At 36.4% G+C, this 13,033-nt stretch overlaps 1 protein-coding gene across 1 annotated transcript; it reads right to left on the reverse strand.

Moving 5' to 3' along the window:
• Positions 1–629: 629 nt before the first annotated feature.
• Positions 630–11,544, reverse strand: abhd15a (abhydrolase domain containing 15a). The gene is made up of 3 exons (XM_048161637.1): positions 10,198–11,544; positions 4,715–5,067; positions 630–2,158 (listed from the first exon to the last, which is right to left on the reverse strand). Exons 1-3 carry the CDS (start codon positions 10,696–10,698, stop codon positions 1,603–1,605), a joined length of 1,410 nt encoding a protein of 469 aa, XP_048017594.1. The 5' UTR covers positions 10,699–11,544; the 3' UTR covers positions 630–1,602.
• Between the last annotated feature and the right edge of the window lie 1,489 nt (positions 11,545–13,033).

Consider the following 13,033-nt stretch of genomic DNA (forward strand, 5'->3'; position numbering starts at 1 on the left):
TCATATAAATGCAGCCTAGGTGAGCGTGAAAAAATCTTACCAACCCCAAACTTTAGAACAGTACTGTAGATGCCCATAAATGTCCACAGAGTCATATTACTATCATACACATTCATTAACAAGACATTTATCAATGTATATTAAAAAATTTTTTTTTTTTCAAGGATGATACTAACTGGAAAACTGACATGATTTGATATATAGGTTAATTATGAAGAGTAAAGCCAGAGGAAGAGACCATTTTGAAGTCCCTATAGTTATAGCCATAGTGCTGCCTGTCAGTGTGAGCATCAGAGCTGGAGTCTGCAGAGACTGTCTCTTCTAATCATACCTCCTCTCTCTGAGCTCAGGCTCCAGGCTGATGTTCTATTTGGGGCTGTCCAGTAAAAGCTTGATCATGCATCCAATGAACTGTGTGATTCCAGGATCAGATAGCGTGGAGCTTTGTGACTAAAATGCACTAAATGCTAACAAATGCTTCGATTTTGCAGTCACTTTTGTGAGTCTGCTCTCAAGAACAGCTGTGGGAGTAAATGAAATTCCATTTCTTTTTCATGCAGTCTGTTGCATAACCTATAATTCTGACATACAGTTTACAAACAAAAACCTGATTCACATACATAAATGTGTTTAGCTGACACCATTTAATTAAATCTCCCGTGTTCACACGATAATTTAAACAAGAGGTTTGACACCATTTAGATATTACACATTTTTGAGATGGAGACAGAAAAGGAAGGAAACAAAAACAGGGGGGAGGGGGAGTTGTAAAAATCTGCAGAGCTAGCTCCACCCTTGTCAATGGGAGACCAGCATTTCCCTGAAACCTCAGAATGACGTCATAAGAAACCCCAGCAGTGCCGACTGACTCTTTACTCCCGATTCCACAGGCTCCTTCTCTAAACGCAGACTGTCACTTTTCATTACTGTATGGACAGAATGTACGTAGACTGTTTTAATATTCTCTAAATTTTGGAACGAAGTACTGAAACATGCATGAGGTACAGAAAAAAAAAAAAAAAAAAAAAAAAAAAAAAAAACACACACATTTGGACCAATCCCTACACAACACAAATTCAAGGCTTATTTATATACTGCCATTCAAAAAAAAAAAAAAAAAAAAAATTAAAAAAATTTATCATAAAAAAATAAAAAATAAAATAAACATTCAAGATAAATTTGAGAAGCAAAACTGACAAAAGATATTAAGGCTTGTTTTCAGAGAATATATCTTGAATTAAGTTCATTTTACTTTTTTAATTTTCATTAGATTACCAAATTTCAACCATAAATCCTACCAAATTTAGTGAGCCAAAATGGGATGAGAAATTTATTTCAGGATATCTAATTAAGTCGTCTTATCTGAAACCAAAAAATACTGTCAAAAATACTGAAAAGTTGGCTGTGAAATTTTGAAACCATGATTCAGTAATATCTTTCTAAAGTCCCACTGAGATATTTTGACTCGACTGCTGGTTTTCTTGGCTGTAATGAACAGCAGGTCAGACAATAGGTTTTAATCTATCATTTTCTGGCAGTGTTCTTTGCTATTTCAGTCTCTCCCAAATCCCAAACAAAGTAGGGGACCCTCTAAGCACATCATCATCTGGTGTAGGACCTCTGCCAGTTGTAAATGGCGTGAATGTTATGCGAGCAGACGGGCAGTCTTTTGCATGTGCTGACGCTGCGATGGCGGAAAGTCTTGCCAGCCCCGCTCACACCCCTCCGCCGGGCCGCCAGCTTGGCACGCTCCTCCGCGGCGAAGAAATCGGTGGTAGCGCGAAAGAACTCCAGTAAAGCCTGGTGGCTCCAGACGATCGGGCCCTCGTCTGATGTGGAGAAGCCACAGTGGCCTCCGTGGGCAGTCAAAAGCAGGAAGAAATGCGGATTGCTCTCAAAAAGCTCTAACGGTAGCGTGGCCTGGTCATCCCCTCGGATGGGGTCGTCCTGGCTGCACACACACAGCACAGGAATGGCCACTTCATCTATGTCCCTCAGAGGGTCGTTCCGCTCCCAATACGCCTCCCAGCTACCTGCTCCCTCCGTTGTCGCCCCTTTTAAGCCAGAATGACAGAACAGAGCCTCCTCCATTGCCTTCAAAGAGCAGCTGGAGAATAAGTTGTCTGTGTGGACAAGCTCCCCGAGCACAGTTTTGTACCTGCGGATGGGATTTAACACATTATCAAGTTTAATCATAATAGAGAAGAGCAGCAATGGAAGAGTTTTGTTATTATCATCGATTCGAGTTGCGACTAAGCAGGCAACCTGTTTAGACAGATCACAGAAATCAATAGCACTGGATACGCATCGCTAGTCGTTATGGCAACAGTATTGTATTTCCATTTGGATCACCCTAAGCTGATTTAGAAATACCGTTATTGTGACCAATCCCTTTGAAAAAGACCACACAACTTTCATTTATATAAGCTAATTTGTATACTGTCATTCACTATATTTTTTAATCAGTAAACTGCCAAAAGATATAAAGACTAATATTTTGAGCCAAAAAAAAAAAAAAAAAAAAAAAAAAACAGATAATGGGATAGGAAATTTGTTTCAATATATATCTAAAATCAAGTCTTAAAAATAGAAAATAAAAACTTGTTTTAAGGATGTTACATATTTCATTTTTAACAAAAATATTGCAGTTAAAGATTCCAGATGACGTGACATCATACTAAGGGTGTAACGGTACATGTACAGTACAGTCCAAAAGTTTGGAACCACTAAGATTTTTAATGTTTTTAAAAGAAGTTTCGTCTGCTCACCAAGGCTACATTTATTTAATTAAAAATACAGTAAAAAACAGTAATATTGTGAAATATTATTACAATTTAAAATAACTGTGTACTATTTAAATATATTTAACAAAGCAGTTTATTCCTGTGATGCAAAGCTGAATTTTCAGCATCGTTACTCCAGTCTTCAGTGTCACATGATCCTTCAGAAATCATTCTAATATGCTGATTTGCTGCTCAATAAACATTTATGATTATTTTCAATGTTGAAAACAGTTGTGTACTTTTTTTTTTTTTTTCAGGATTCCTTGATGAATAGAAAGTTCAAAAGAACAGCATTTATCTGAAATACAAAGCTTCTGTAGCATTATACACTACCGTTCAAAAGTTTGGGGTCAGTAAGAATTTTTATTTTTATTTTTTTGTAAAGAAATTAAAGAAATGAATACTTTTATTCAGCAAGGATGCATTAAATCAATCAAAAGTGGCAGTAAAGACATTTATAATGTTACAAAAGATTAGATTTCAGATAAACACTGTTCTTTTGAACTTTCTATTCATCAAATAATCCTGAAAAAAAATATTGTACACAAATATTTTGTACAATTGTACACATTAAATGTTTCTTGAGCAGCAAATCAGCATATTAGAATGATTTCTGAAGGATCATGTGACACTGAAGACTGGAGTAATGATGCTGAAAATTCAGCTTTGCCATCACAGGAATAAATTACTTTGTGAAATATATTCAAATAGAAAACAGTTATTTTAAATTGTAATAATATTTCACAATATTACTGTTTTTTTACTGTATTTTTAATTAAATAAATGTAGCCTTGAAATTTCTTTTAAAAACATTAAAAATCTTAGTGGTTCCAAACTTTTGGACTGTACTGTATTTCTCCTGAACCATATGGTACGCAACACCGCCACAACAGAAAAAAGCACAGAAGAAGAAGAACAGATGATCTAGATATGCATGTAATCACTCAACCAGTGTTTCAACCACGGAAAGACAGCTTGATAATCTCACGTAGCATTACATTTACCTCAGGCAAGTCATTTTGTGTTCACAGCATATTAGTTCACTAGAGAAATTAACTCTAGATGGGGGCATTTCAGTAAATGTAGGCATTATATTAGCTTATATTTATTCGTTACCTGTTAGTAATGTCTTAATTATTTAAAATGTTTAAATAAATTTGTTATGAAAACAAGTTATGACAGTAACTGTGTAAATGATTATATTTAAAAAATGAATTGGAGTAATAATTTTATAATTAGATTTAGAAGTCAATGCAAAACCTGCCTTGTGTGCAATTTACATTTTTGTTTTTTGAGTGTTGATTATTGTATCTAAAAATAAATAGTAACTGAATTCATTAGTTTGGGCTCTGTTGTTAATTGTAACCTTTAATATTATAGTAATGTGCAAGAAAGGGCTTCCTGTAGTCTACAGCATTGGCTGAGATAGATTTTTTTTTTTATCCTTAAGAAAATGTTAATTAGAATTAAATTTATTTGAAGAGAGAGACCCAATTTGTTCAGTAAACCACTGTTTAATAAAACAAAATAGAAAAACAAAGCACATTTATGTTTAGTTTTCTCCCCCCTGCTGTACCAAACCATGACTTCAATACAGAGGTATCATGTTTGTGTACCGTTACACTCCTAATATTATACATTTATAAATTTTATACTTGAATGTAATACTGGACTGTTAGCACTGATTTTTGATTTTTTTATATTTGATATGTGGTGTGTATTGTGTATTTTTGTTGTACAAGCTACTAGATGTATTGAATTTCCTTCAGGATTAATAAAGTGTCAATCAAATCAAATCAAATGTTTCAGCATCCTCAAAGATGGGTACTGTCCATCTTCTGACAGTGGTCATACAATTCTAAATAGTCCTGAATGTAAACAGAGATATTTTGAGGAAACTGAGTGGAACAACATCCTCCCTATAACCCTACCTGCTGAGGCAGATTTTTTGGTAAAGTAGGAGTGCCGAGTGGAACGGCCAGGTCGGGCCGCTCTCAAACCAGCTCTGGCAGCGGAAAACAGGAGACAGGCAGGCCGCAGCCGTCACATAGCTGGAGGAGCCGCATTCGCCCAAGTAGGACAGGAGGAGTCCTGAACCAGTGCTCTCGCTCACAGCGTAGATCTGGCCTGCCGGCTGTCGGTACCGAATGTAGCGCACAGCTTCCCGCAGGTCGGTCGGGTCGCCGAACTGCTGCAGCTTGACAGTACAGAGCGGTGTCCCGTTCTGACTCCGGCGGTTGAAGATCACAGGAAGGTAGCCGTGACTCAGAGCTGCCTCACAGAGCTGAGAAGAAGAAAACAGAAATGGTCACATACCAGAAACAGCACACAGGGGTCATACTTGTGCACATAAACAGAGATGTTTTGCTTGAGTCTTGTCCACACCTGTAATAAGTAGTCTTGGGTTAAAGTAAAAATAAATATTCTAAACTTCTTACTTATACACATTTCACTTCATTTTAAACTTTGTTTATATATATATATATATATATATATATATATATATATATATATATATATATATATATATATATATATATTTGTGTGTGTGTGTTCATACTACCATAATATGGTCATTGCTACTCGGTAGTTTTGTTTGTTGCTGACTGTTAACTTCAGGGTTGTGTTAAATTCTGTTACTCCATGGAAGCAACACTGACCCCAAATTCCTCAAGTTTTCACAAGTCTGAACAACAAACAATCCATCAGAGTGCAAACTATTTTCACAATTTCTCAATTTCATATAATCTTTGAATATACTTAGCTTGAGCTGTAAATACCCCCAAACTGCTTCATTAATGATGATTTTATTATTACATTGAAGACATATTTTTTATATTTTCAGTACAGAGAAGTAAACAAGGTGGAGTTGAAAAGGTACTGCTCGATAAAATTCTATACCATGTTTAAAAAAAAAACACTAAAAAATTAAATCAATCTTTTTAAATCCTTAGTTGAATTTAGGCATCACAAAATTATAATGTACAGTATAAAATCTTAATATTCATTTAAAAATTTGCTAAAGATTAAAGGTGCCCTCGAATGAAAAACTGAATTTATCTTGGCATTGTTAAATAACAAGAGTTCAGTACATGGAAATGACATACAGTGAGTCTCAAACTCCAGTGTTTCCTCCTTCTTATATAAATCTTATTTGTTTAAAAGACCTCCGAAGAACAGACGAATCTCAACAGAACACCGACTGTTACGTAGCAGTCGGGGTGTACGCCCCCAATATTTGCAAATGCCAGCCCACGTTTCCAACATTATAAAAGGCATTAGACAAGGGCAGCCAGTATTAACGTCTGGATGTGCACAACCAAATCATCAGACTAGGTAAGCAAGCAAGAACAATAGCGAAAAAAGGCAGATGGAGCGATAATAACTGACATGATCCATGATAACATGATATTTTTAGTGATATTTGTAAACTGTCTTTCTAATGTTTCGTTAGCATGTTGCTAATGTACTGTTAAATGTGGTTAAAGTTACCATCGGTTATTACTGTATTCACGGAGACAAGAGAGCCGTCGCTATTTTCATTTTTAAACACTTGCAGTCTGGATAATGCACAAACACAACTTTATTCTTTATAAATCTCTCCAACAGTGTAGCATTAGCCGTTAGCCACGGAGCATAGCCTCAAACTCATTCAAAATCAGAAGTAAACAATATAACAGTATACAATACTCACATAATCCGACGCATGCATGCCGCATGCATAACGAACACTTTGTAAAGATCCATTTGAGGGTTATATTAGCTGTGTAAACTTTGTTAAGGCACTGTTCAAGGCAAGCACGAGCTCTGTGGGCGTGGACCACGGGATTTAAAGGGGCCGCAGCATAAAATCGGCGCGTTTATAATGATGCCCCAAAATAGGCAGTTAAAAAAAATTAATAAAAAAAAATCTATGGGGTATTTTGATCTGAAACTTCACAGACACATTCAGGGGACACCTTAGACTTATATTACATCTTTTAAAAACATAATCTAGGGCACCTTTAAAATTAACAGTGTTAAGTTTATTTTTTTATTTTTAAAACTTTAAGTGAGCATTAGATAATAATAGAAATAATTAAACTGAACATGCACAATTAAATACCCCTGCCCCCCTCCCCCTATATAAAAAAAAATACAGATATATTGTGCATACTGTAACTAAAACTTAGGGATTCAAATTTAGCCAAGAGTAAAGCCCAAAGTATAGTTCACTTTTTACGCATATGCGAGGATCAGCATACAGTCGTCATCAGAAGAGTACATGCGTACTGTACGTGCACCACCGGATTTTTGTAACCGCGCAGGTCGCACATGCGCATTTAATTTTTTTTGCAGTAATTAGTTTCTCCACAAGGTGGCAACCATGCACTGGGGCGTCAATTCACAAGATAGTCAAAGAAAAAATGCATAAACAGAACAGACCGAAACACATGCAAGCTACAGCGACAATGGAGGCCTACACACATGAGAGATTGTGCGAAGACTAGATGTTAGAAAGTACCCTCATTTTTACAACTCTAGCATGAAAGAATACAGAGATGTTTACATGGGTTGTAACTCATGGTAAGAGATTACTCAAAACTGTGCATGTGTATGAGTCAAATGCAGTATACTTTCCAAGGCTGTGCATTCGACTGTGTGCGTACACTAGCGTACGCATAAAAAACGAAGTATACCCAGGGCTTAAGTGTGCTGGTGTTTTTCACAATGACTTGTAGTGTGCTTTTCCCCATTACTTCCTGGCATCCAGCCTTTTCTTACTATGAGCAAAATTGCAAAAAGTCCAAACACAAGTAACAGCAATTCCTCTATTTTTTTCTTGATGGCAAATGACTTATCGGGCCAAGATGCAAATGAATATGACTTAATGTAGAAACAGGATCTGCCTAAGTACACCACAGTATTTTCATGTCCCTTACTTACGTCAATTCCCTGAACAGCCAGGAAACACACTGCTTTGCGATGTGCAAATTGGGTGCAGCCTCTTGCTTAGTGTGCTATGATCACAGCTTAAATAACATTCCTCTGAAACACTCGAAAACCGGAGTGGACTAGAGTTCAACCCCAACCAAACTCTTAAAATGTTTCTATTTGAACATATAGACTTACATACAACCATAAAACAGACACTGCCAAACCTATAAAACTAAAAGGGAACCATATGCATTACTTTATTGTTCTGTAAAAAAAAGAAGCTGGATCTCGACTAATTTAAATGTAGTTACTGTAACAGTCAGTCTAACCACGGCCAAGTGTCAAATATATAGTTTTTACACACACACACACAAAATGCACACACATAGCCCACTGGTTCCAAAATGGGTTTTTCGCAGCAATGCCAACCCTTTTTGGTTCCTCAAACAACATTTCAGTTAGAACATTTTGCTTTTTTTCTCAGTGTGAAGAACATTTTAATAATCTAGAGAACCCTTTTCCACTATAAAGAACCTTTTGTGCACTGAAAAAGGTTCCATGGATGTTAAAGGTTCTTCATGGAACCATCAATGCCAATAAAGAATGCAGTTCTTGGACTTTTATATACCTCTTATCTGACTACAAAGATACGTTCACCATCACTGTTCTCAGTCATGCCCTACACAAAAAGCAGAAGTAGAAGAGCCTGCTGCTAACACATTGATTACATTCTCCACAATGCACAGCTAACAAAGTTCCGGTAAGCACAGAGTACATTTCTCCAGGAATCATCCATGATGGAGTGTGAAATCTAATGAATTTACTTAAAGTTGCCTGAAGCTTTAGGTCTGGAACATGGAGTGTGCTCCAAATTGGCTGAGGAGGAATGACTCTGCTATCAAGAGTCACAGAGAGGCTCTATCATGCAAATTGCCAGAAATATAAGTCATGCAGCATCTTTACTTTAATGCAAAACAGTCAAGAGTATTCACTTCACCTGTACTGTACCCCAGTTTCATACTATATTTTCAAGACTAATTTGCTCCTTGCCTCTGGGGAGTAATACATTTTATTGTTTTAGTTGGTTTTCTGTTACTTTCTTCAGTTTAAAATCAGACTGTTTCTCCTGTCTGTTAAATATAACCCTACAGAATGTATTTATCCTGGACAATATGTGGATGATAAAACGGTTTCACATGTGAGCCAAACACATTTTTAGAGTCATCACCTGTTTGTTTAGCATTAAAATGTACTTGCACATTAGCTGCCTGAACTAGCCTGAAAAATAATTAGTGTGTGTGTGTATGAGTGTGTGTTTATAAGCACAATTTATGAGACCACTTTTCCGTCTTTCCTCATTCAAGTAGACAGAAATTTGGAATTTTCAAAACATGGTTGAAACATAATGACTACCACATGAATGTGAGTTTACCATTTATCAGACATCTAGCAGTCTTTATGTTAGAAACGTAATTGACATACTGAATTTTTGTTGAACAAAAAAAAGCTTTAAGTACTGTTAGCCACAGACTTTATTTTGACTCCTAAATTCAAAAGCTACTATTAAAAAACAAAACAAAAAAAAGGCAAATTAGCTTTCTGCATTGGCCTACAAATTGTTGTCACAACAGAAAAGATATATAAAGGTGTTTAGGAAACTGCTGTAAAGGTTTTTGTTGCTAAGTAGTGTTTTAGGTGAAAATTACATCCAGTGGGTCTTTAGCCTCATTATATCCTATAATGGCAAATCTATAAAATACCTTTTAGCCATATTTGATTCATGGATTTACTAAGATGCAAGCACACTGAAAGGTCAAAGGTGAAAGGTTCTAATTGGTTCTACACTCTAAAAAATGCTGGGTTAAAAACAACCCAAGTTGGGTTGAAAATGGACAAACCCAGCAATTGGGTTGTTTTAACCCCGCAGTAGGGTTAAATGTTTGCCCAACCTGCTGGGTAGTTTTATTTAACTCAACTATTGTTTAAAAATTACTGTATTGCTTATTTAAAATTAACCCAAAGTATTTTGGAAATGAACATTTATTAAAGTTCAATGAATAATTATTAAACAATAAACATTTATTAAATTGCTTATTAATAAATTTATATTAATAAACTATTAAACTATTAAATTTATATTAATAAAATATTAAAGCTTATTAATAAACATTCACCTTTTGTCTATTATTGTTGCCTTTAATTACATCTGGTTTTTAATTTCCCAACTATTTTGGGTTCATTTTAAGCTAGCCATATAGCAATTTTTAAACAATAGTTGGTTTAAATAAAACTACCCAGCAGGTTGGGCAAACATTTAACCCAACCGCTGGGTTAAAACAACCCAATCGCTGGGTTTGTCCATTTTCAACCCAACTTGGGTTGTTTTTAACCCAGCATTTTTTAGAGTGTATAAATATGAGTCAGAAGACACTTAAAAAAAGATTTGTATACATATAAACACACACACACACACACACACACACACACATGCAATTACCTTTAGCACATTCCTGGTGACTTTCCCAAAAGAGTTGGGAATGATAAGCAGAACTGGACTTGTGGAATTACTGGAAGTCCTGCGCCTCTTGTGATGTGCTGTACCAACAACAGCCCAGTCTAACGCCACGAGTCCATCATCACTCAACTGCAAATGATCTCGGATGAAATGCACAGGACAGTCAAACGGCCACAAAGCGCCGTAAACAGTTTGTAAAGACGAACTCATTCGCCAGTTCCATTTTGGTATCGATAAAGACTTGCAAAAAGTCATGCAATGTTTGAGAAGGTAGTTTGCCAGTGCAGAGGGCTTGCATATCAAGGCGACTGTGGCTGATTCACCTTGTGCCTCTAGTTTCGAGTCGCATCTCTCCGCGGATCTTTTGCTCTCGCGCCGTGGAAGCAGCAGCGTGGAGTGACTCTCTGCTCCAAAACACTTCACCACTGGCCAGAGTATGGCCATTAAAATCATAAAACAAGCAGCACCAATCCATTCCAGCATTTGAACGGCTTCTTCTGAGGCTGCACAAATAGCCTACCTCCAAAAGCTACCGATGTTGTCTTCAAAAAAACCCTACCAAATCACATAAGCTAGTGAGTTTAGTGTTAATTGAGATCACGCTGCACAGGTAGCCTAAAAATGAAATGCAACCTCTGGTAGCGAGAATTTAAACTTTAAAGTTTTGAGGAAGGATGGGTTTTTTTTATCATCATTATATCCAACAATTCGTCGCTGTTCTCCAAGATGGTACGTTTTCCCGTTATCAAAATTTATGTCAGAAGAATGAGGTTTGTTGCCGCCATAGTTCAAAATGAAGCTGCCTCCTCTCTTTGTGCTCCGTCTGATTATGCAATAGATCCACTTTCGCAGTCAACTCTTCACCTGCATCCGCCTGTCAGACTCATGCAGCGCGTCTTGTGGCATTTTTGTCCTCATTTCAGTGGTGTGCCACAGAACAGCTATTGTAATGAATGATTGTCAGACAGTTTTCTGTGTAGAGTCGCATCACACACTGGCTCGAGTCCGTGAATCATCCCTGTTGTAGACTAGAGAAGGAACGCCCTCTCCAGAAGATATTATTCATCTGCAAGATACTTTTGGGCTGATGCAGTAATAAAACTGACTTACTTCTTTCAACCGTGTTTCATAACAGATGTTGTTGCTCATTACAAAAGCCTAAATGCTTCATTGGCATTTAAACAAATTCAACTCTTCTACAGTAGTTTAAAGTTTTACACCAAAAAATGAACAGCACTTAAAAAAAAAAAAAACATAAAATAAAATAAAAAGTATACTTAAAATTAAATGAAAACGAAATATATCGGTCTTCTAAAGACGTTTTACTCTACATGGAGCGGGTCGCCCTCTCATGGGTGTCGCTATGTTGACATCACGTGATCAGCTGTTTCACACAATTGAGTTACTATTACTAATAATGTTTATTTTTAACACTTTTAGCCAGCGTTAAAATGTTATACAGAACATAAAAATCCAAACAAATAACAACTATAGCTGGGTGTGTTGCACACTGCTGGCACCACTTGAGCTATTGTTCTCAGTGTATTCTTAATGGCTTCAGTATAGACACTGAAATGGTCCCGTTAATGCAGCACATTTTACATTTAGTGCTGCAAACCAAGCATCAAGATTACAGGGACCATGTGACATTAAGCTTTGTTTCTTTGACATTAAGGCTTAAGCTGAATTTCTACATGCAACAAAATCTGTTTCCTCTCACATTTAACTTGGTCACTCCAGCGTGATTGCTGCGTTCATGTGGAACAGGGTAAAAATGGATTGGGGATTATACTGTATTGTGTGGTGAATTGTTATGAGATGGACAGATTGGGTCAATGTGCAGTATGCTGTCTGTCTAACCTATCTGTCATTTTCTATTTAAAGAGGCCATATTATGCCCTTTTACAAAGTCTTGATTTTGTTTTTGGGGTCTACTAGAATATGTTAAAGGTGCCCTAGAATCAAAAATTGAATTTACCTTGGCATAGTTGACTTTCAAGGGTTCAGTACATGGAAAAGACATACATTGAGTTTCAAACTCCATCGCTTCCTCCTTCTTATGTAAACCTAATTTGTTTTAAAGACCTCCGGAAAACAGGCGAATCTCAACATAACACCGACTGTTACGTAACAGTCGGGATCATTAATATGTATGCCCCCAATATTTGCATATGCCAGCCCATGTTCAAGGCATTAGACAACGGCAGGCAGTATTAACGTCTGGATCAGTGCACAGCTGAATCATCAGACTAGGTAAGCAAGCAAGGACAATAGCGAAAAATGGCAGATGGAGCAATAATAACTCATGATATCATGATATTTTTAGTGATATTTGTAAATTGTCTTTCTAAATGTTTTGTTAGCATGTTGCTAATGTACTGTTAAATGTGGTTAAAGTTACCATCGTTTCTTACTGTATTCACGGAGACAAGACTGTCGTTATTTTCATTTTTAAACACTTGCAGTCTGTATAATTCATAAACACAACTTCATTCTTTATAAATCTCTCCAACAGTGTGTAATGTTAGCTTTAGCCACGGAGCACAGCCTCAAACTCATTCAGAATCAAACCATCGAGGCGTTTCAGGCATTACTCATTCAGAAACACTGATTACTGATAAAGAGAATTATCAGTAATCACTTCCTTTAGTTGGACTTTGTGCTTTGTAACTACAGACCTTTTTATGCTCAAACAGCAATATTACACACTAAAGAAAGTTGAAAATGTAAAAAAAAAGAAAAAAAAAGCATAGCATAATCCTCTTTAAGAGACAGAACACCAAGTCTTACCTGGAGAAAATGCTTTCCATGTTTTGTT

The sequence above is a fragment of the Megalobrama amblycephala genome, linkage group LG16, assembly GCF_018812025.1.
Source record: "Megalobrama amblycephala isolate DHTTF-2021 linkage group LG16, ASM1881202v1, whole genome shotgun sequence".
Classification (NCBI taxonomy): domain Eukaryota; kingdom Metazoa; phylum Chordata; class Actinopteri; order Cypriniformes; family Xenocyprididae; genus Megalobrama; species Megalobrama amblycephala.